This window comes from Gekko japonicus, unplaced genomic scaffold (genome assembly GCF_001447785.1).
Source record: "Gekko japonicus isolate JY-2015 unplaced genomic scaffold, Gekko_japonicus_V1.1 scaffold1150, whole genome shotgun sequence".
NCBI lineage: Eukaryota > Metazoa > Chordata > Lepidosauria > Squamata > Gekkonidae > Gekko > Gekko japonicus.
In genome coordinates this window covers 66,841-91,969 of record NW_015165271.1, presented here as the reverse complement: position 1 = coordinate 91,969, position 25,129 = coordinate 66,841, and the positions used below count along the sequence as shown (strand labels likewise).

General features: G+C 42.4%; 1 protein-coding gene across 1 annotated transcript in view; it reads left to right on the top strand.

Annotated features, from left to right (window-relative positions):
• Positions 1-25,129, top strand: part of MIPOL1 (mirror-image polydactyly 1) — a 213,270-nt gene that overhangs the window by 162,131 nt on the left and 26,010 nt on the right. The window contains exon 9 of the mRNA XM_015410227.1: positions 11,555-11,785. Coding sequence (XP_015265713.1) covers positions 11,555-11,785 — 231 coding nt within the window. The remainder of the gene's footprint in view (positions 1-11,554; positions 11,786-25,129) is intronic.

Below are 25,129 nucleotides of genomic sequence, written 5' to 3'. Positions count from 1 at the left end.
CCAGGCAGATTATTTTTCTTTATATATCCGGAATACGACCTATAGGCCACATCCATCTCGCTCATCGAAAATTCCGCCTTCAACAATTTTTGTACCCTTTTCTTCACCTTTTGAGCAGTGGCGTCAACATCTTTCACCTTCTCAGCTGTTTGTTCCATAATTTTAAGAGTCTCATTCAATTGCTTTTGCTGAGTGGTGATACATTGGTTCATTGTTGACAACTGTTTCTTGAGATTAGTCATCTGGTCCAGCAGGGGGCGGAGGGATTCTGCCAATGTTTTGGCCAGCTCGGTGGTTCCTTCCGGTTGTGGGCTCTCAGTTACTTTTGCATTTGAAAGTTTTTCTTTCTCTGTCCTCTTCCCCGCCATCTTTATGGATTCTTTACTTTCGCAAAGATTTTTAAAGTCTCTGAATATGCGCTCATACGTGCCTTGGTAAATCTTTCCCAGCAGATTTCTTCGCTTTTGCTTCCACTCCCCCCCCTGGGTCTCGCTTTTAAGTTTATGCGCATGGGCGGGGCCCTTCCCCTTCACGCTTTACTTTCTAGTCCGTGGGGTGGGGAGCTTTCTTTTTAAATTAGCAAATACGCTCTAATCCGACTCACAGTTCATATTCGGTCATACGACCTCGCTTAGCCTCCGTTTTAACCGCTCGATCTCCAGCGCTTGTCCCAGTCAGCATCACTAGTTCCATTCGGACACTCAGCAGGAGGACCGTTGGGACGGAGCAGCGCCTCGATTCCCCAGCATCGTGCTGGTGAAGAGGTGACCTCTCAGAACTCCCGTGGCTAGGAGCCTTTCAGCCAGGCTCCGGGGGGGTAGCGATGCCTCGCCCCCCCCTTTCTGCTGGTGCGCAGCTTTCACCCCCGGGAGGTCCGGGAGGTGAGTCTGCTCAACGCGCCGCCATAAACCGGACTTCAGAGGGTTGTTGTAAGAATAAAATGGAGGTGAGGAGAACCTTGGAGGTATAAAAATGTACTGAAATAAAGACCCCCCCTCCCCATATTGAACCCTACCCTGACCTGGATATCCCATGGTAGCCTGATCTCATCAGATCTCAGAAGCTAAGCAGTGTCAACCCTGGCTAGTATTTGGATGGGAGACCTTCAAGGAATACCAGTCATGACGTGGAGGCAGGCAATGGCAAACCACCTCTGAATGTCTTTTGCCTTGAAAATCACCATAAGGGGCACCATAAGTCAGCTGTGACTTGACAGCAAACAACAACATACTGAACCCTGCCTACTGCCATCATTAATTGCAACTGGGCGTAGCATTTTATTGAATACCAGTGAATCAAGGCATAGCTAAACAAGGCTGGCAAAATAGTTGCTTCATGTGGTACAACAAGATTGTAAATCCTCTGGGATGGGACCAGAGGTAATCCAGCATCTTGCTTCCATGGCCAGCCAGATGCTTCCAGGAAACAGAGCATAAAGGCAACAGACTTCTCCTCATTGTTTATCCATATCCATTTAGCTATCATAACCAAGTGAAGCCAGTGATAGGCTTTTAAACCATTGCCACATCTCATGACAGCAAATTCATATGTAATGGTGGTCTTTCTTTTGTTGGCTCTCTATCTACTGTCCATCGATTTCATTGAGTGACTCTCAAGTTCTAATAGTGTGAGTCAGAGAGAGAGAGAAATATCTCTCCAATCACTTCCTTCTTTTCAGTGATAATTTTATATAACTGTAGCACCAGCAGCACCACCACCACCAGGTATCCTTTTTCTAAACTCAGAAGTGCCAGCTACTTTGGCCTTTTTCTTTTGGAGAAGGAGCTCCCCATGGTGTTTTGATTAATCTATATTTGTGCATCAGTGCTCTGTCAAGGAAACACGAGTGTCTAAAAGATGTCTTTTTGTCCTTTTGTAACCAAAGTATTTTCCCTTTATCATACACACACTGAGCTGAATATCCTCCATTGGAAGGCTGAACTGAAAAGCATTCTTTTAAGCACTTTGCATCAAGGCTGTATAATGAATGAACAAATTATGCAGAGAGAGGCAAGATAAAGTTTCTTTTAAGAGTTCTTTAAAGGTATCAGTTCGATAACAACCAAAACACCTTTTACTGCCATTAAATATTTACCAAGACTTGGCGTTTGAGAGGGGCAGTTCAGAGCAGTGTGCTTGGCTCCATGCAATGCTATTGATTAGCTATCAGAAGGACATAGTTAATGAATAACTTTAGGCATTACTGAGCACTCCACATTCTTGTCCATGTCTCTTTTTTTTAATCTGAAGATGACCTAAACTAAAGTCAGTTGGAACTGACACTCACCCTGCCATGGATTGCTCAAGAATACCTACGGTATGAACAAAAGGTTCAGACAAATCGGTTGATCAATGTTTTAAGCAATTCATTCTAGTGGCTGTTGTCATTGCTGCTGGACTTTAGAACTGAACGTGTTTACATTTAATTAGAAAGAACACACAGTTTACATCACACGGTAGCTATCAATATCGAATTGGAATTGATTTCCGCTCTGTCTCCTAAATCACTATTCCCTTCAAACTAATTTTGAAAAAGCAGCTTGCAAAATGAGTCATATAAATTTTAAAGCAGGGTAAACAGCATTCCCTAGAGACGATAATAAAAGTAAATGGCATAAAGCACAGCCAGTAAGTTGAACTTGTTTGGAGGTGATTATAATGCCTGAGTCGTGTTCCAGTGCTATGAGACTGCTGTGATCAAATAAGTGCCACTTTTAACTGAATGAGCACTCTACAGAATTCTTCACTTTGCAGAAGCAGCCCACTGAGTCCTTTAAACATCTTATAAGATACAACAAAATATCATATCATGTTATCAGAATGTTTTTTTTAAAATGAACTCTCCTGTTATTTATTTTTCAAAAAACTTTTAAATTCTGCGGGAAATTAGGATTGTTATGTTGTTGAGTCTTTTTACACAAATTCTTGAAGAACATCATAGTAAACATGCAGTGTGTCCGGTTAATCTGTATGGAACCAGATTTATACATGCAGTAGAATTACTATTTTTTGGAGGGGAGGGGTTAATGAACATGGGACAGAGAGCAGGATCACTGTGGCAAAACTGAATATTCATTGGAACACCTTATACAGCCCAGATGCATATACATTTGTACTCACACAACTCTCCCTGTGCACTAGGAATCATGCTTTTTCAAGGTTTCCAACTGTTCTGAGAGATGCATGTGCATGTTCTGTGTGAACAGGTTCTAGACAGACATTCTATCCCATTTATTGGGATAGATCTTGCCACCACAGGCCGTCTCCTGCAGAGTTAATAAGATGGTAGAGTTCTGGCGTGATAGAATTGGACTGCACCATTCAGACTGCTGTGGAGGATCGTGTTTTGAATGCTTCTTCCCAACAAAAACTTTCTGCAAATAGAAAATCGGTTAATCTGTGATAAGGCAATGAACATAAAGATGATATTTATGAGACGAGATATTTATGAATAGTAGAGTAGTGGAAACATACACTTAACTTGCACATGATATAATATTTGAAACTGCCTACTTTAACTTAGGCAGCGTTCACACACGCAAGATAATGCAGGGGGAAGTGAGGCTATTTGCTCCGCAGGAATGGACCCTGGGAGCAGCGGGGGCAACCTCCTACTGCACGATCCTACTGCAACTGCGGGTGAGTGGGGGGGGTGGCTGCATATTTCCGGTGCGCTTCAATGAGGGATCGATGCTTCGCTTCTCCGCACTGAGTGCTCCCTATGCAGTGTGCGATGATGTGCATACTGAAATGGGGGGGGGGGAAACAACGGCATGGAGTTGGGGGGGCCCGATCAGATCATCCCGATGCCATGAGAGGGCGCGGGCACGATCACACAGGGAAAAGTCCATTCCTGGCCAGTAGCAAACCTGTTTGCTACTGGACTTTCCTCAGTGTCTTTTTATTCCGCTTCTGCAGTGGAGCAAAACGAGTTGCCGATGGGAGCAGGACTCTTGGTAGATGTTGGCATCTGATCGCGCCCTTAAAATCCACCTGGCATTTGCGCCTATGGCATGGCTAATTCTGTGTGTGATTGCGACCTTAGTAGAGTACATGTGAGTAAAAAGTGATGTTTCTCTGCTGTGCATCATTTCAAAGAATTTTTTCAAAGAGGTTCCAGAACTCTGTTCCGGCACGTTTCCCCAGGAAAAAAGCCCTATTTGTACCAACTACCAATTTTTTAAAAAATGGTAGCAGGGAAGGGAAAGCAAGAAGGATGCAGCATTATTTCTACAACTGTCTTTGCATTCTCAGTGGATGTCAGTAAATAGGGTATTGTGCCACATGGAAGCAACCTTAAAGTGAAAAAAAATCATACACAGAGATAGAGAGATTAAGTCAATTTATGTGGATTTCACTGTGTAACATACTGTAATGAACTACTGAGAACATCTCCTTTTATCACTCTGGTGAAATTGTCTCTGTCTCAGAACTGTCGTGTCAGTTTGGCTAGTGATAGAGAAGGCTATCATCATCATGCAGCACCAATGCCAGTTTTAAAATCACTATTTTGATGAGTGCTTAAATAGGAGCAATGTGAGATGTTAGAAATTGGATGTGGTAAGTGACCTAATGCACTGTGCAGTGGAGTCTTATTAAAATGAGATTTGGCTTTGATTTCTATTTTTGTCCAGTCTCTTGGATTGTATTACAACAAACAGCATGGATTTCATAGCAGATTTTAAAAACACAAAATGGTACCTCAGAAAAGGCTACAACTGAATGTCTTCTTTTCATATACCTTTGCTAGCAGCATAGACCATAGGCCTATGAACTCTTAGATGTTAAAATCAGCCTACAGATTTACTGAAGTTGGATGAGCAGTTCAATCCTATGCATGTTTAGTCAGAAGTAAATACCACTAAATATAAGGCTGTAATGTTAGAAGTCTAGCAGTACAGTGTTTAAGAACACTTTCCTGGGAGCAAGCCCGTTGAAGAGACCTGTGTAGGATTCTGAGTAGTCCTGCTCAGGATGGTACTTGAGGCTTCTGTTTGTAAAGCTCACAGTGTTCCCAACATGCCTAATAAATGGGACAGTGATATCTTTGGCTTAGAGCTTTTATTCTAATTTGAAATGCTTGAATATTTTTTCCCTCCATTCTTAGTGAAATCAGAGTCTGTATCTTTTATCTGCTACTCTTCCAGTGGTTTTTGGAGTGCCTCTGCTTTGTGGATTTTTCATGTCTCTTTATACATTATTTATACTTTCAAAATGTCTTTATTTAATTGAATAGGTACTTCACAGCATTTTCAAACAACCTCAGGTGGTAGGTGTAATGACATACCAATATTCTGACCTTTCACTTTTAGATTTCGATTAAATCAGCCATATTTTACTTATGCATGTAGGGTGGGTTTTAATTTCTATATGATATGGCTATGTGATGATACGGTCATGTCTCCTGCAGAAGGGGGGGGCGGGGGGAAGGACCATGCAAGCCAGCAGTCTTAACCCATAGCTTGTTTATTATCCAGTGCTGATTTTTCAGCGATTAAAACAGGGACACATAATTTATACTTCATTCCTTGCTTGGACAGTAATTATTCAGGAGTGTGTTTGTGTGTGTGCATTCCATCACTGTGTCTTCTACTCATCTAGCATTTGCACCAAAAAAAATTTCTTCCCAAACAGTGGTTCCAAACAAATTGTTCAGGACAATTATTTTTACTTTATCAAATATCAATTTTAAAACAAGTGTTTCAGCATAATAAAACTTATTCTGTCATGAAACCCCTGAGGCAACTTTAGCTAGGTCACTATTTCTCAGTCGAACTTTCCTCACTGTGTTGTTCTGAGGAAAAATGTAGGGCTACTTGGGACTCTGAGCAATTTCGATGGAGGGATAGAATACAAATCTACAAGTCTAATCAATAAATGTTGCAAATATTGTCTTGCTTTCTAGTATCTGCTGTAAGGGAACATTTGAATTGTTCTGTGTGCTCACTAACTGTCCAGCACATAGCTCTGCAAAAGATCTGGTCAAACAGTTGATCTAAGAGAAGTAGGAGCAGGGCTTTTTTGGTGGTCCTCTCTAGGTAGAGTTGCCAGCCTCCAGGTGGGTCCTGAAGATCTCCTGGAATTACAACTCATTTCCTGACTACAGAGAGTAATGCCACTCGAAAAAATGGCTGCTTTTGAGGGTGGACTCTGTGGCATTAAACTGTGCTGAGGCCCCACCCGACCCAAACCTCACCTTCCGCAGGCTCCACCCCCAAATCTCCAGGAATTTTCCAATCCAGAAGACTCTAAGGGCTGGGTCTAGGACTTGGATTTTTACCCATAGAGTATGAATTTTCTATGTCCTTCATGCCATGGTAGTCCAAAGTGCCCCCCCAATCATGTTCCTAGGGGACAGTTATCCCACAAGAACAGTATTTTTGGATGCATTTTATGGTGCCTGGAGGCAGGAAAATTGCACTCCATGGTTGGAAATCTTTGTGTCCATGGAAATGTCTAGCCTGGATCCAAGCCTAGAGGCCCATCTAATCACTTGCTTCCTTTCAGAGCAAATTTCATCATGTTTTTGCAAAGAAGCCTTTGCTTTATTTGTAAGACAGCCAGCTCCAGGTTGGGAAATACCTGTGAATTTTAGGGTTGCCAGGTCTGGGTTGGAAAATACCTGGAGACTTTGGGGTTAGATCCAGGAGAGGGCAGGATTTGGGGAGGGGCCTCAGCATGGTACAATGCCATAGAGCCCACCCTTCAAAGCTGCCATTTTCTCCAGGGGGAAAAACAACACTCAAACAAACCCTGTGATATGAATGACATTTAGTAAGTTTATTGTCTTAGCCATAGGCCATAACATAATACATCAGACTATAAAATGTCAATATAGACAATTAAAAAAAATCAGTATACTCCTTCTACTTTACATTAAATACTGAACTCATTCTGATTTTCCTTGTTGCTAAGGCAAATAACACCATTCTGATAGAGACATAGTGGTCAAGGTCCGAGAGTAAAAATTTGACCAGATCCAGATCGGAGAGTCCATTATGCTGTGGAATAATAGGGATTATGTACTTTAGCCTAGGGGCTTCATGCCATGGGCAACTCAGAATATAATGTACAATATCATCAACTTCCCCCATATCATAAAGACAAAGTCTAAGGGGGGCAGGGATACCAAAGAAACATTCAGTCCTGAACATTGAGGGCATGGATTGAAATCTTAAAGCTGTAAAAGACGATCTTAATTCCAGGCTGGTTAACTTCTCTAAATACAGGGACCTACAGTGATCCCTTTTAGAATAATGGTGCCTTAAGACAACGTGCCATCACATCCTGATCCATAAGCCCATCCTTTTTGAACACCCATTCCTTCAGTTCTCATGCTTGAGCTTTATTCCTTAATAGATTATCAGGAATTGAACATTTTAATTGAATCGAGGCCAAATGGTCACCTAATCTCTTGGAGGCTTTCAGGTGCAAACTAAAACTTAAATCCCCCAGGGAATCCTGGGGTCGTTCTAAACATTTTCTCCAATAGGATAGAATTCTGACATTGACTCTGGCATTCAATGAGGTGATTCCCAGTTCAGCCCTCATTAATGCCACTGGCGCACCCCTTGGCAAGGCGAGAATCCACTTCATAAAATAATTCTGTACTATTTCTAATGAGGACAATATCTGATCTCCCCAGCCCCAGATCTCTGATCCATATAGCATGGCTGGAATTATCCTCCCCTAGAAAAGTAGAACTTCAGTAGAGCCCCCAAATTCTTCATAGCAGCAGCTTTTAATGATGTAATGCGGGGGCGCCAGGAGAGAGTTTCAGAAAAGGTTAAACCCAGATATTTATACGTGCTGCATTGTTTGATCTGGGTGCCAAGAATGCTCCAGGTAGATTTCTTTGGGTGTTTCCTAAAAACCAGAACTTTTGATTTGGCATAATTTACGTGCAAGCCTTCCGCACTGCAGTACTCACCCAATTTATTCAGCAGTCTCCTCAAGCCAATCTTGGTTAAGGACAGAAGGACCATATCATCTGCATACAGAAGGACTGGAACCTTATATTGTCCAATGGCCGGTGCCAGATATTCACTACCTTCTCAACTAGCTATTATATCATTTAAATACAAATTGAACAAAGTGGGGGCTAACACACAACCCTGTTTCACCCCTTTCAGCACTTGGATGTCCTTGGTGAATAAGCCTTCTTTCCCAACCTTAACCTTTACGTTGGTATCACAATGTAGGTAGCTAATCAGATATACCAGCCACGGGTCAATGTTGATGTTCAAAAGCTTCTGCCGTAATCTACCTCTATCTAAAGAGTCAAATGCCGAAGCCAGGTCAATAAAGCCTGCATATGGGGCTTTTGTAGGGCCTCTAATGGCCTCTGAAGCCAAGGTATATAGAGTTTGACAGTGTTCAATGGTAGAATGACCTTTTTTGAACCCTATTGGGAGGGGATGGATTAAATTATTATCAATAAAAAGCCTCCTCGATTTTGCTGGCTGATGCTTTCCATGAACACTATCTATTATAGTAGTAGCAAACCAGTCCTATTATTCTCCCCCGCTGAAACCCTTCAATTTTCAAATGGCTGGCAAATGCTCAGCTCCGCTGGAGCTGGCAAATGGCAAAACTGAGGAGGCTTTTTGCACCCAGAGAGGTCTGGCTTGCTCCCAATATAAACACTCATAATGGAACCAGAAGGCATTTTGAAGGAAATAAAGAAGTTTGCTCCTATTATAATACTGAGCTGGATTAAGAAGCTGACACCTCCTCACTATATAGGATTACTCCTGAGGAAGACTACTGTTGAAATGAGCTTATAACTGGGTGCTCATTGAGAATGTTGGACTTTTTTGCAGTACTGTAAAGTTGAGAATGTTGGACAATTTTTGTAATCTTATAAAGTTTTAAAAGCAATATGTTTCTTACTAAATGTCATTCATATCACAGGGTTTGTTTGAGTGTTGATTTTCCTGCTGGATACTTGTGATCCCTTTTTGGTTTGTGATTTTCTCCAGGGGAGCTGATCTATGTCAGCTGGAGATCAGTTGTAAAAGCGGGAGATCTCCAGGTACAGTTGTCAGCCTCCAGATGGGGCCTGGGGCTCTCCTGCTTTTACAACTGATCCCCAGCTGACAGAGATCAGCTCCCCAGGAGAAAATGCCTGCTTTGAATGGTGGCCTCTATGGCATTGTACCATGCTGAGGCCTCTCCCCTCCCCAAACCCCACCCACTCCTGGATCCACCCTCAAAGTCTCCATGTATTTTCCAAACCAGACCTGGCAACCCTATCTCCAGGCCCCACCTGGAGGCTGGCAATTCTATTTGGGAGGATGGAACCTAGAAAGGGTGGTGTTTGTTTTTGTGAACCACTTTATAAACAATTGTTTAAAAGCTGTCTTAAAAAACCACAAATAAATAAACATCTCAGGCTTGAGGCAGAAGTATAAAAAGTGTAGTTTCATTGGTTAGCTGGTGTGGAGGTGTTGTTTATGCATAACAGTATTAAGAAAGTATAGGGCTCTGCCAATGCACATGGCAGGAGCCTACAATCTAAGTCTGACAGAGTGGAAGTAAAAGGGAGAGGCAAGAGTAAAAAGCTTTGAAGATGGGGAAGTGTAATTTCACTTCTTCATTATCTGTGTGCAGCACAGTAATGGGTGTTGCACCTCTGCAAAACTATGACTGGGACATTTCTAGGCCTAGCTTTTAGGTGCAAAAAAATCTCCCCCTAAGAAATGCTGTCTTGGACTACACATGGCTAAAAGGGGAGGAGTTGTGCCTTCCCACTCAGTTTCTTTTGATCCACTACAGCAACATCTAGGGATGTCTCTAAGAGAATTTAGCTGCTCTTTTTTATCCATTTATGTAAAGCATTTATGCCTTGCACATCAAGATTTCATTACTGAGGCAGCTGCCAGAAAATCAAAATATTTTTAAAAAATTAAAATACAAGTCTTAAAATATCAGTCCAAAAAAATAAAATTGGAGTACAGTATAAAACAGTATAAATCAAAACACTCCAAAAACAATATTAAACATAGAAAAAGGAGGGGGGGGATCATCAAAAAGCCTGTTTGTTTTTGTCTGACCACTAAAATGTCTTTGCCTGCCAACGAAGCATGCCCAGTGCATGGCATATCACTGCAGGCAGGTGCCACACTTCTCCAAAGGCCCTACAATATACTTAGGCTTCACTTCCATTGGGATGTAAGCTACCTTCAGCGACAATATCAGATCCTGCCCTCGAAATAAATTAGTTTTACACCTCTGCTTTAAGCCCATTGATTTAAATGGGTTTAGAAGAACATAATTCTGATTTGGGTTTCACAATAAATGTCTGGAAGCCAACATCAGGTAAGCTTTTCCTGTAGCTGCCACATGTGTAAATGGTGATAAGGTTGTCCCAGGGTTAGCCTTAATAAAACAGAAGTTCAGTGACACTTCACAATGCAATCCTGGGCAGAGTTATGCCCTTTTAGGTCCATTGAAGTGAATGGTTTTAAAAGGCTATAACTTAGGTTAGGATACCCGAAAAGGTTAGACTACCAAACCTTAGTGAAGCAGGATGGGCCTTTTGCACATGGGGAAGCTTTTGAATCATCTTCTATGGAAAATCCAATAAACTATCACCCCATCACTCAAAGGTCACATCTGCCAGGAAGTGACATCTGTTCTTTTAAGGCATTGTGGGAGTATCATTTCTCCATTTATTTCCCTGTTCATTTGAACCCAGAAACATGAGGAAAGGAAATCCTAATATCTCACACTTCATCAGTCATTATTTCTAGGAAAAGTTCTTGACTGAAATGGGAATGATAGCACCTTTGTAAGTTTGCTGTGAAGAATGAACAAACACTGGACCATTTTGTGGATTAAACCTGCTTTCTTGTAATAATAATTATTAATAATAACATGGCTAGAAACCTGTGATACAGCAAGCCTACTGAAGCTAAGCCAGTCTAGGTCTGGTCAGAGCCTGGATGGGAGACCTCATGGGAAACCCGTGTATACCACCTTGAGTTTCATGACGGTAGAAAGGTGTCATATAAAAGTAATAAAATAAGTAATAGTGAGCATTTGTTCAACTTTGTATGATTTTTATGTATGCGAAACCATTTGTGTCAACCGTTCAAATCTTGGGTTGATAGGCTTTAGGGATGCCAGCTTCCAAGTGGGACCTGAGGTTCCCCCAGAATTACAGCTCACCTCCAGACTACAGAGATCAGTTCCCCTGGAAAAAACGGATAATGTGGACAGTATGGCATTGTACCTCACTGAGGTCCTTGTCTTCCCCAGGTTCCACCCCAGGCTCCACCCCCAAGTCTTCAGGAGTTTCCCAACCAGGAAAAGACAACCCCACCCCTTCCCCTGCCAGTGGCCAAAGGGGACCTGGCAACCCTAATAGGCTTCCCTTTGCCATGTTTTTTTTTAACATCTTTGAAAATTTCTTAATTCTGTATTTTTAAAATTGTACTCTCTGGGTGTGTTTGTTGTCCTGTCTCCTTTGAATGCAAGTAGAGGCCGGAGATCACTCAAACTAATAAGCAAACATGGTGCATCTCTTGATCGTGTGTCTTTGTTTTCATAGCCTTCACCAGTCTTTGTCTCAAGAAGTGAATCTGAAGGATCAGTTCAACTCTGCTCTGATGACATATGAAAAAGCTCTGAAAAACAGAGAGGAGATTGTCTCCATGCTTCTTCTTCAAAATGAGGAACTGGCAACCCAGCTTCAACAAACGGCAGAGGAGAAAGCAAACATGGAATTAAAGTTTCAGCATGCTTCAGAGGCATCACAGGAGGCCAGCAAAAAAATTCAAAAGTACGTCAATTTATTTCTAAAAATGCCATTTGTCAACTAATGGATTGTTATTTCTTTTTCGATGGTATAAAACAGATTGAAGTTGTTGTTCTTGTTGCTTAAAAAGGGAGAGGCTACTGGAGTTTTTAAAAGAGACTTAAACTTTGTTTAAACAATTCAACAGATTTAGTAACATCATTATTCCATTTCTTCCTTCAGCAACAAAACATTAATTCTTTGTTCGTTCATAAATAATTTAGCATGCTCACACTATCTACAGGTGGGAGAGGATTACTCTACTGTTTTTATCCATGTAAAATATTTTCCTAATAGCTAATTCACACATTAGTTTTATCTGTCATCCACTTGTTGTGACCACAACCATTTAGCATAGTCATAACTAGAAAGGGAAAGTACCATGGGGGAAAATAGGGAAAGTACCATGGCATTGATCCAGTTAATCTCCTTTCTTCTGCATGACTGACTTTAAAATTTTTTTGAAACAGCAGGAGATACCCTCATGTATCTGATGTACCCCAATGAACAGTTTCAGACATTCAGGTGAACAAGGGGAGTGCCTTCTACCTTGCACTTACTCAACCCTGCCATTAAGAACATCAGAAGAGCCCTGCTGGATCAGACCAATGGCCCATCTAGTCCAGTATCCTGTCTCACACAGTGGCCAACCAGTTCCTTTGGACAGCCAACTCCAAGGCATAGAGGCTGAGACCTCTGTCCTGAGTCTACTGCCCATCAGGTTCATTGGATGCCTTCAAGTTCTAGTATTTTGGGAGAGGGAGAATAAGATTCTCTTTGTCAACCCTCTCTACCCTATGCATAATTTTATGAACCTCTATCATGTCCCCTCCCCCTTTGTCATATCTTTTCTAAATTGAAAAGTTTCAGATTCTTCAGCCTTTCCTTATAGGGAAGGTGCTCCAAATCCCTAATCATCTTGGTTACCCTCCTCTGCCATAAGCAGTGTTGTACATATTGTGAAGTGCACAGTCACTGACACAAAGGCTGTGTGCATCTCTTACCAGGAGTAAATGAAAACCTCAGCAGAGCAGTGTGAGGACATGTAAGCATGACCTGTTTTAGCCACATTATTGAACATCCCAGAACCTCTGACACAGCTACAAAATATCAGCAATCAAAAATACCTGTTTTAAGAGTATTTCCCATTAAACCAAAATACTGTATTGAACAAGATAGACTACATGAATAGATGGATGAAAATGGTGGATAAAATTGGGACTGATTGAAACTACTCAGTAAGATGGCATTTAGTATGTAAAGCCTTATAAATTACTCTCCGGATTTCCAAGCTGTGATTGCTGCCCTGAATTGCAGTATATCAGCGTTTCTCGGCTCTTCAAAATGAAGAGTTCTTCTTACACAGTACCTGATGAATGAACAGCCTACTCCCATTGCCTGTCTGTGGACTTGCAGTTTTCATTTGGTAGAAAACAAAGCTGTGCTCTGGGTTCCTGGGAAATAGAATCACAGCAGACAACCTCTCCCCAGCTATGGTTGAGTCCTCACCTCTTGTTGTGCCTTGGTCCTTGCCTGCCACACCAGAATTCCTTCCTCCTTCTTATATAGAAGAGAATGGGTCACTTCACGTGCACTTGCACAATTTTAGAACTGAATGAGACGAAGCTGGGTCGTTAGTGGTGGGAGAACCTTGTTCCAGTGTGGTAGCCTCATGCCATCCAGCAGTTTCCAGGCCCAGCTTCTCTCATGTTATTATTCTTCCATTTAATAACCACCTCTCATTGCCAGAATATCCAGACTGAATCAAAATGAATTAATGTAGGTTTTTTTCCCCTCATTGAAAAGTGGAATAATATGAGTGTTAATGTCACTTTAAATTTATATATGAGCAGTCTCCCTGCAAAAGAACTTAATGCCGACGTCAGCTTGCTTACCAGAATAACCAAGTTTAATCAAAAGCTAGGTTTTTATTGGCTAGCTTGCAGCTAGATTAAATTAATAACAAGCCTTGAATACAAGTTCATCTCAATTCTTGTCATTCAGTTGTTCAGTGTCATGGAGAGAGATTGCGAAACAGGAAAACTGAATGCCAAAAAGGTCATCTTCTTTTGACAGATTTCTCACAGAAAGTCTCTAATCTGAACTTCCTGAAAAGCCCTGGCTTTACAGGAAGCTCAAAAGTTGGCAATCATTTTGCACTGAAACTCTTTCTCCTTTGCTTGGCTTACGCACTGAAACCCATGGTTTTTAAATTTTCATATTGTGCTATATGTAAATTGAGATACACCGATTTTTTTCAATTGGAATTAAGATGACTGAAAACTGGTTTCTGTTCTATGACAAACTGTGCTGAAGTCAGGCACTGTTCAAAGTGAGACTGGCAGTTTAGAACATTATCTGTCCCTTTCTATGAAGTGACACTCAGCTATTTATTCAAAGCATACAGAACAAAAATATATATACAAGAATACTAAATAATTATAGCAGACTTCTTCTCCATGATGGTTTGGATCCTTTCCAAAACTTCTCTGCATCCCACCTCCCACTGCAGCCCAAAACACCCCCTCAAATGCTGCTCCTGAAATCCCCAAGAGCAGCATGGGGGGGGGGATCAGAAATCAGCCTCCCTTGAGTGCACAGATCTTTTCGACAGGATCCAAGCCCGTATATGATTTCTGTCAGTTTCTTACCTACCCACTTGCTTTGAGCCAGACTTGCTTCTAGAAGTCCTGTAAATTTAGTAATTCCTTCTTGGTACAGTAGCCAAGGGGGAAACATAGTATACAGCCAGTGCCGTAGCACTAAGCAATGAAATGCTGTTCTATAATGCTATTATACAATCACAGTCATTTAGATATTGGTTAATTCCCAGTGATAGAATATGGGCTAATTTTACAACAGCGGGAACAGAGGGCTTGTTTTGGGTATTCACGTTGCTTTCTGATAACCTTTCTTTTTCTGATATTTTACTGGCTATTATGAAACTGTTTTTGAATTCCCTCTGACTATTTTGTTGCAGCAATCCTAAGAACACAGTAAGACTTACTTCTGAGTATACCTGCCTAGGATTGCTTCCTATGTCTCTCAAAGTTGTTTTTACTCACTTTTCAGCTGTAAAAGTAAATAGCAGTGAAACAGTGGCAATTCACATTTCTCTCCTGCATATTTTGTATCATTTCAAGCCGGTGAGTCATGCATGCAAGGGAAGAAGGACTACATAGTCGAATACATTTGTACTCCTCCCCTTCTGCCATGAAATGAGACTTCAGTGCTGTCTTGCTCTAAATTACAGCACTATGGGGTAAGCCACTTTGGGTCCTGATTGGGGAGAAAAGCGGCATATAAATAAATAATAATAATAAGAAATAAGAAGATTGGAGTAGCAGCAGCAGAACAGGAAGTATCTCATTAAAGGGGTCCTTTCTATTATGGGGTTTTGAAAGTACCATCACTCTTGGGGTGCAACTGTCACCCTGTTTTGGCCATGGTCAGAATGCAGGTGTTCCAGTTTGCCCACTGGAATGCTTAGTTAGGGAATAGTGATTAAATCCAGATGTGCATCTGCCCATGAAGAGAGTACAGCTTAGCATGAGAATGCCCAGCTAGAAATCTGGGAGAGGGTATGCCAAAAGGGAAAAGACAGAGGATGGCACCAGTGCTCTGACACAACTTGGGCCATTTGGATAGGGGAGAGTGCCAGTGTTGCTTTCATCACAATTCGTGTTCCACAGTTCAGAGTGCAGCCTTGCATATGGGAAGGAAGGACCAGGAAGAAACCGAACAGACACCAGGAGAGAACAAAGCCATCAAGACCACATGTCATGACAGGGGCCTTTGTTTGGTTAGGAGAGAATCTTAAAACCCAAAATTTAGAATCTGCTTCACAATAGTGTGAAATGAGCTGATGCTGTAAACCTGATGCTGAACCTGGCACAAAACAAAGCCTATTACAGTATGCTTGAAAGAATAGTATACCTTGTACACCAACATCCATCTTCTCCATACCATACCAACAGTTGCCATGGATATGTGATGCAGGCATGGAAATGCTGCATATGTTTGGGCCAACACTGAGGGCAAGTGATTTTTCCAGAGCTATTTTTGGGCAGGAACACACAGGAACGGAGTTCCAGCTGGCTTCAGAGTTGGTCATGCCCACTACAGCTGAAACCTCTGCATGCATGGCCTCACGAGCGACACCCCCGCCCCCGGGCAGGCCAGGGGAGGCCCTGGAAGGATCAGGGAGGCATTTAAATGCCTCCCCGTGCCTTCCCTGGCCTGTCCAATGGCTGGCTAGTCCGGGCTGCGGGGAGCCCGAGCAAACCAAGGGAAGACAATTTAAACTGCCTTCCCTCCAAGGGCTGGCTTGCCCAGGCTCCCCACAGCCCTGGGGCACCCAGGCAAGCCAAGGGAAGGCAGTTTAAACTGCCTTCCCTTCCCTTCAAGGGGGGGTTGTCTGAGCTCCTCACAGCCACGGGGCGCCCGGGTAAGCCAAGGGAAGGCATGGGGGTGTGGCCTAATAGTCTAATGAGCTGCACTTTTAGGGGTGTAACCTAATATGCTAATGAGTTTTTGCTGTTGGGTGTTGCCTATTATGCTAATGAGTTCCTGCTGGGCTTTTTCTACAAAAAAAGCCCTGGGTTTTTCAGTGTTTCACCTCTCATGTAATGTTGTCACAGACAAGTATTTCTGGCCAGGCCCCAGGAAGCTGTGATGTTTAAACACACAGCCTCCCAAGAAGCTTCAGAAGTTGGGATGGATGGAATTTTTTAAAAATTATTTTTATTTTTATTCATTTTTTCAGCAAGAATGGCTCGAGTGTGCATAGACTGACTGCCAATCCCCAAGAAAGCAGTCTGTTCGTGGAAGCTATAATTTTAGACATATAATCCATGTTTTGAAGTAGTTCTAGTACACAAGAAATGGGAGCAGTTCCAAACCACATTTTACTTATTGCCCTTTTCATGTGTGTAAATGGGGTTAATTTGTGTTCTCTGTCTGCACATTCACACGAATGTGGACATATCTGTCTGTGCACTGAGATAGAGGCTGCATTGCATCCAGCAGAACATTTCTAAAATGATTTCTGTGCAAATTTCTCACCTCTTTCCTCCCATCGTGGCCCAAAGTGCTCCCCAAAATTCTGTTCCCAAAAGTGGGAGGGGGGAAGCAAAAAATTTGCATTCCAGAGATCATTCCATCCACAAAAATACTCTGTTGAATCCGTCATATGCAGAATGTAATATGCATGTATGTTATTTTACTTGTAGACAAGTGTTATGAGAATGATGCAGACATTAAAAGCAATACTACTGTGTGAACTTGCCTGGGGCACCACTGGATCTAGGGCTGGTCCTGCATACATGCAGCTGGGATGAATCTGAATTAGCGTTACAGAGTGCTCAGGGGTAAAATCTGTAGGAGTCGCCTTGTGTCCTCAGAACAAGATGCTGCAGGGACTGATAGGAAAATAAAATGACAGAAAAACCAAATGGCAGGCAGTTCAATGGTTTAGGGTACTTAAACCCTGTTTTGAGTCACTAAAGTGTTTGCAGATTTTGTTTGGTAAATGTGGCTACCTGCTCTGCCTATCAAATGAAAGAAGTGATTTGTACTCCATGCATACTGCCAAGGGTCCTTGCCCAGGCCAAAATTACTCAGCTCATAGCATCATACGCCTGTGACTAGTAAGCACTGGGACCTTGCAGGTTCCACCAGGATATCACTTACCATCTGATGATCTTTCTTTATCTATACATAGCTGGATCTTGTGCTGAGAGGCCCCAGAGTGGAATAACTGCCCCTGGGGGTAGCAGAAGCATTCTGGGACTGGAATGACAGCCCCTGGGGGAAGCAGATGTGTTCTGGGCCTGTAATGAGAGACCATGGGGTGGAATGACAGCCCCTGGGGGAAGCAGATGTGTTCTGGGCCTGTAATGAGAGACCATGGGGTGGAATGACAGCCCCTGGGGGCAGTAGGAGTATTCTGGAACTGGAATGACAGGCCCCAGAGTGGAATGAGAGCCCCTGGGGGTAGCAGGAGTGTTTTGGGACTGGAATGAGAGACCACACAGTGGAATGAAAGCCCCTGGGGGTAGCAGGAATAGTCTGGGAATGGAATGACAGGCCTAACTGACTGCTGCTACCCCCAAAGGCTGTCATTCCACTCCGTGGTCTCTCATTCTAGTTCCAGAACACATCTGCTACCCTCAAGGGCTGTCATTCCACTCTGTGGCCTCTCATTCTAATCACAGAACAGTCCTGCTCCCCCCAGGGGCTGTCATTCCACTCCGTTGTCTTTCATTCTAGTCACAGAACACATCCGCTACCCCCAGGGGCTGTCATTCCACTCCGTGGTCTCTCATTCCAGTCCCTGAACACTCCTGCTACTCTGGGGCCGATTTGAAGAACAGCAAATTCTTGGTGTGTGTGTTTGGGGGGAGATTTTGAATGGGAAAGGAGTGGTTAGTCATTTTGTCACTATCTCTGCCGTTTCTCTACTCCAGTTAGCACTTTATGCACCTTCCCCCCCCACACACACACACACACTTTAAACTGCATATTTCTGTACTTTTTGACCTAGCACATATGTAGAAAAAACTGCAGGGAGGAAAAAAAATTAAGGGAGAACTGGCAAGCGAGGAAATGGTTGTGATGCACCTACTCTCTTCCCTTTTTCCCCTCCAAAACTCCACTTTAAAGCTACTTCTCTTTTTTTAAAACAGAAATTTTGGCCAGGGAAAGGTGGGGGGTGGCTGCAGGCCTCTGGACAGGTGCTCTCTCTCTCCCTCCCCACGGGCTCACCCTTTCCATGGTGCCCTGCTATGGAGGGCAGCCACAGGAGCCAGGGAGGAGGAAGGGGATGGGACCAGACTACGGGGCAGGGCGCATGGGGGGGCCATGGCGAGCGGCGACTCCCAGCAGATTTGGAGTGGGGGTGGGGGTGGGTGAGGGAAGGTGACCTGACAGCAGCATCCCTCCCAGATTGGTTGCTGGGAGCAGGGGGTGGGACTTGCTGCATGTGCCCGCCCCCTTGGCTTTTTACTGCTGGAGTGTCACTCCAGTGAGCTCTGGCAGAAAATGAGCTCTGGTCTAGGTGTGCAACCACAGATCCCAGACCAAAAGCAACCCAAATCCCTTAGAAAGCAAAATCCATTCAGTGGTGCGGAAATGTAATGTGAGTAACAGTGCTATCCCAAGTAGAATCCCATTGATTTCAACTGCATTAAGATGGTGTAACACTTCCTAGGATTGCACTGTGAGTTTTCTTGGGGTTTGATTGAATCTGGCCAATAAATTTTATATGAGACAGGAAAGATAAATTTGCTGCAGATGTAGGAGCAAAATATTATCAAAAACAGTGTGGGGGGGTGGTTTGGCACCGATGATGATGGATGCCTAGAGGCTCTGCTTTGCTCTCCCACTCCCCCTGAACCTACCAAATCTATGTCATCTATGTCATCTCGCTTTGTAAGTCACAAATAATATGGGGGGAAAGGGAACAGATAATCCTGCACAAGTTTTGGTCATTGCTAAGGCATCCCAGACTTTTTTTCTCAAGACTACTCACAGTACAACACCAGATGACACTGAAATAGAAGCTGGCAAAATGGCAGCAGAAGACCAAGGTATGCCTCCCCCCCGGCCATCTCTCTAACTGAGTCTATCTTGCCAGGGATGTTCAATAATTTGGAGCAGAAACTTCTAAATAATATGACAGCCCTGATTAAGCCTTACTTAATCAGGATTATAAAATCTTTACGTCCATCCTTACCAAGCATCTCAGCTCTTTTATTACACACTACATCCACTAAAATCAATCTGGATTTATGCCAGGACAGGACTTAACGGACAACATTCACAAGGCTTTACATATCCTATCTGCCTGTGACACCAATCATCCAGAGACACTGCTAATTTGTCTTGATATAGAAAAAGCATTCGACTGTCTAGAGACTTCGTACCTGTTGGAGCTCCTTCACCATATGGGCTTTGGGGAAACCTTCTTGAAGACAGTTGCAGCACTATACGCCAAGCCCACAGTGCAGCTTAAAGTTAACAGCATCACCTCTAAGGCTTTCCCTCTAAGCAGAGGAACTAGACAGGGAAGTACCTTATCACTTGCATTGGAACCATTAGTGGTGGCAATACACCATGATGCAAATATAGCTGGAGTTACCTTAGGACCACGTACCTTCAAACTAAATTTATTTGCAGATGACATAGTACTTTTCATATCAAATCCCAAGGCATCTTCAAGTCCATCTTCAGAAATTTTGACAAATATCTGGTCTTCAAGTTAATCAATCTAAATTGTACATCTTACCAATAAATCTATTGCAATGAGTTGAATGCGATATTCGCACGTTGTGTGGATTCCAGTGGATGGAGAAATCTTTAAGATATTTGGGGATTCACATCCCACATAATCTTAAAGATTTAGTTAAAGTCAATCACATAAGAAAATTCCAAGATATACAGGCTACCCTTCACAAATGGAACAAACAAAATCTCTTGTTCCTCGACAGATTTCACTTAATTAAAACATTTCTGTTTCCCAAATTGCTTTTCCTTTTTAGAGCAATTTCTGTCACACTGAATTCAACTTGACTTCATAAATGGCAAAAAGCATTCAAAACCTTCTTATGGCATTACAAAAAACCTCAAATAAGTTTTAATAGGCTTCAACGTTGCAGAGCTCATGGTGGTTTAAACTATCTTGACATCTCCAGTTACTACAAAGCTATGATGTTATCTAACGTGATTAAGACGTTAAACAACGGAGACCAAGTTGCCTGGGTGAAACCACTTCATCGTCTGATTTACCCCATGACCATTCAAGAGACCATTTGGAATTAGTCAATAATGCGTCCTAAAAAGTTCAATCAAATGTTTATCTCACCTCTATTCTACGACTTTGGGAGAACCTCAGATGCAAACTGCTTCCGAGATTGCCTAGACAATCAGTCTTTTTATTCCAACAATGGTTCCCTCTGGAAATGACATTGTACAGACTAAACGATAGAGGCAAGCCAACCTAACTCACATAACTGATATTATGACTAGTCTCTTCCCAAAATGACTACTAGAACAGAAGCCAAGACTATACTGTGGTTTTTCTATTTACAACTCAACCACGTTATTAGTCCTATTCTGCATAAGATTGCTCTGCAGTCCTCTAAATCAATGTTTGAGGATCTCCTAGAAAACAAAAATCATATATCTAAAGGATAAATTTCTAAAATTTATGGCACCTTAATAAAGCTACAGACTTCTCACTTTGTAACAAATGGCAATCTGCTTTCAACTGTATACTCATTGATTACATTTGTAACGCATATGGACTTTCTCAGAGTTTAATTCTCCACTTATCACCACCAAGCTACAATCCTACAAGATTCTCACTCATTGGTACATCACACTGCAGAAAATGGCACTTGCCTCTTCTACACATTTGCCACTCTGCTGGAAAAACTGTGGACAACAAGGATCCTTTGCACACTGCTGGTGGGAATGCCCGGTCATGAAGTCTTTTTGGTATGAAGTACTCTCTCAAATTAAGTCCATCACTGGCTATGCTGTGTCTTTAACAGTGAAAATCCTCTTCCTAAATATTTGGCATGACCACCCTATTTCACACCTTCGACGTGATTTAATTTTGAGCCTAATTGTTGCAGCACGAACATGTATAGCTTCAAGGTGGAAGTCCCTGCACGCTCCCACAATTGATCTTTGGTATACGAAAGCTTGGGATCAATTTATCGTAGAAAAGATTACAGATCATATACGACAAGCTGAACTAGCTCCCAAACAATGTAAATGGTTTCCATTCTTAGAATACACAGCTACATCTAACATCCAACCACATAACCAGATATATCTCAAGCTGATTTAGTTAATCAATAAAAATCCTCTACATTTCTTTACCCTTCTACATCCTGGTTGTGTTGCACCACTAGTTACAACACTATTCATTTGTTAGCTTAGGATTTTAAGATCACACATTGTAAAGTTTTTAAAGAATTCATGGCTTTACTACACTTTATTATATTACATGAACACTGTTCCTTTTACTATGTTATATGAACTGTTTTTTTACTACCCCCCAATCTTAGATATGTAGTAAATTGAAGCACGATTTAACCTAGCTTTGTAACATTTTATATTTATATTTGTATTTCTGTGTTACATTTAAAATTTCAATAAAAAGTAATTGGGGAAAAAACCCAGTGTGAGAACATCTTGGTTTAGTGGGTAAGTAGGCTGCAGGTGGATAACTGTGTAGCCAGACTTACCTAAGTAGCCTACATCAGCTCTTTTGAATTTGTACTAAAATAATTTTCTGCTGTAACAGATTAGTCTTGTATGGGCTGGGATTACCAAAGAGGAAATTTTCTAGCTTTGCTGCAGTCCTTCCCCAATTCTGTAATCGACCCCCAAAATATAACTTGAACTATGCTAACTTTAATATCAACTTTTATTAACTCAATTTGACGTGCTTAACTATGTTGGAAAATATCTGCCAGGGTAGTGAATGCTAAAGTCAGCCTTCTGAGCCTGTAGCAAAATTAAACAGCTGGGCAAAATCTTTTGAAAACAACAGCATGCCCTTTTTATCAAGAAACTGTGGAAATCTCACTGCCTCTTCCCAGCACCCACTGTCAGCCACGCCATTTTATAATTCAACCTGCAAACAGATTAAGCAGCTGAGTTTGTGGAATGTGTGTTTACTTTGAGCTCAGAACCCTTGTGTGCCACTATAGAGATTCCACTGACACCTCCGGGACAGCCACACAGACAGTTCTTACTCATCAGCAGGGAAACTCGGCTGAGAATTTACAATTCTTTTGTAACCTCAACTGCTTCATACAGATCAGCCATTTGAAATTAAGCAAGACCCATGTTTGTTAGTCTTTTTTAATCAGAAAGAGAGAGAGAGGGAGAGATAAAATATTTTGCATTTTAAAAAGAAACTGACAGATTCCTATACTGAAAGCTTCAATTATGCTTCTTCTTTTCTTCTTGGTATCCCAAGGAGATAGTGGAAAACCCTCTAGCCTTATTCAAGTAAAACATAAAGCATTTGCTTTGCATAAGAAATCAAAAAAAGCAAAGTAAGCAAGCAGCATTTTCTAATACCCTAATTTTCTGTCATATTTCACTGTTAGGGCTGCATTCAGACATCCTACTTAAGTAAAAGATGTGCATGAATCTTGCTTATTGCCTGGATCAGGCCTACATAGCTCAGTCCTTTCCACTTTATTCTTGCACTAGGAAAAAGGCTTGTTGTGGAAATAAATACAACGGCCTCTAGAAAGAGGCTCTGGGCGGGTGCCCCGGCCTTGGACACTCAGTGTCAATTTGCTGTGGCGACCTCAGCAGGGTATAATGACACTACCATTTTCTCCAGAGGAACTGATTTCTGCTACCTAAAGAACAGTTGTACTTTTGAGTGATCTCCAGCCCTCACCTGGAGATTGGCAACTATGGTTCCCCAGAAGGGAATAGTTGGTTTGGAGGGTGGAGTCTATGCCTTTGTACCTGTCCGAGTTCCCATGCCTCCTGAAACCTCACCCTCTCCAGGCTCCATCCCTCACATCTCCAGGAATTTCCCACCTGGAGTTGGCAACCCTATCTCCTTCACAGCCAATCATCAACCTACCTTTATTTCCCCCTCACTCTTCAGCTTTCCACCCCACACACACCTGCAGCCTCTCCCGTGCTCTGAAGCCCTGACTGCTACGTCACATTGGCTGTCATAACAGGGGCTACCTCAGCAGCATATAAGGATACAGAGCCCACCATTTTCTCCAGGGGAACTGATCTCTGCCATCTGGAAAGCAGTTGTAATTCTGAGGGATCTCCAGCCCTCACCTGGAGATTGGACACATTTTACCTCAGAACAGCAAAACTGCTTAGAATGTTAGAGGCAAAAGCCAATCAAGTCGCATATGCAAATGACCTCTGTGTTCCGAGGCAGAGGCCAATGAGGCTGCATATACAAATAACCTCTGTGTTCTGACTGGCTACGGGGGGGGAGTATTAGCTAAATGTTTAGAATGTTGGAGGCAGGACTGAGGCAAAGCAGCAAGTGGATAGGGAGACACTCTGAATGACAGATCAGAGAGCGAACTGATTTTGGAGCGTGTGGAATGTTCTAGAGAAGTGTCACTACCATTCGGCTTTTATGTATAAGGGAGATGATGCTTAGTAGTTGAAAGTGGACTCCAGATCCCTGTGACATGTTTATATGATATCATCCAGCAAAGGTTGTAGTCACATCTTTTCAATATATATCTATAATTTCTCTTTATGATACAAATCAGGACTGTTTCACACCATTTCTGGGATCAGAGCTTCTTTTTACTTCTTCTGGATAAAATTCTAATCTCTGAAAAAGTGGAAATGTGTCATTTTTTCCCTTGGGGGGCAGTGTGTGTGTGTGTGCACGTGCCCCTGCCTGGAAGTCATGGTGACCTCTGGTGACTCCTTAGGGTTTTCCTCACTTTTGGGGGGGCCAATCCACCACTGCTGAGTTGGCCAGTGGGGGGAGTCCTGCTCCCAAACAGCCCCATCCGCGTGAACGTGCCTGGCACGATGAAGTCACCCGGAGGGGATGTCATCATGTTGGGCATATTGTGTGTGTGGGGGGGGGTGCTCTGTCATTTGAGGGGGGAAACTCTATGATTACTATAGAGTTTTTTTCTCAAACCTTTGGGTGACGTCATTCTCCAGGAAGTCCAGGAAGAAGAAGAGAAACCCCCCACCACACAGTAAGGACCTGGCAACCCTATTACTCCTACTGGGGCACCAAGGATGTTCAAAGTGGCTTAATAGCCTGCCTCTGCTTCCCTGGAGGTCTACCATCCAAATACTTATCTAGGTTGGCCCTGCTTAGCTACTGAGATCTGACAAGATCGGGCTTGCCTGGGCTATCCAGGTTAGGGTGAAATGTGTCATTTTTTCCCCAACAAGTTGTAGATTTTACCCATCACAAACCTAGAGATTTGAAATATAATTATGTTGTTGTTGTTGTTGTTGTTGTTGTTGTTGTTGAAAAAGGTAATATGACTGTGGAAGATCTGAAACCCAGTGCAGGGGAATATTGGAATTTTTTTAAAAAATGGTTTCTGTAATTCCTTTTGAAAACACATTAGCATCAAAATGAGTCCCACCTGTTCTAGTAAAATATTTCTAACTATTGATTATAATTGTGGCTTTAATTTTAATGTCCATGCAACGTATAGTATAAGCTATTTGGTGTCCCTGCATACAGCCATGCACCCATAAGGATTATTCATTCAACAAAAATTAACAGGAAAATTATTGATGCAACAGAATGATAGAATTTGAGATTGAACTTTTCTC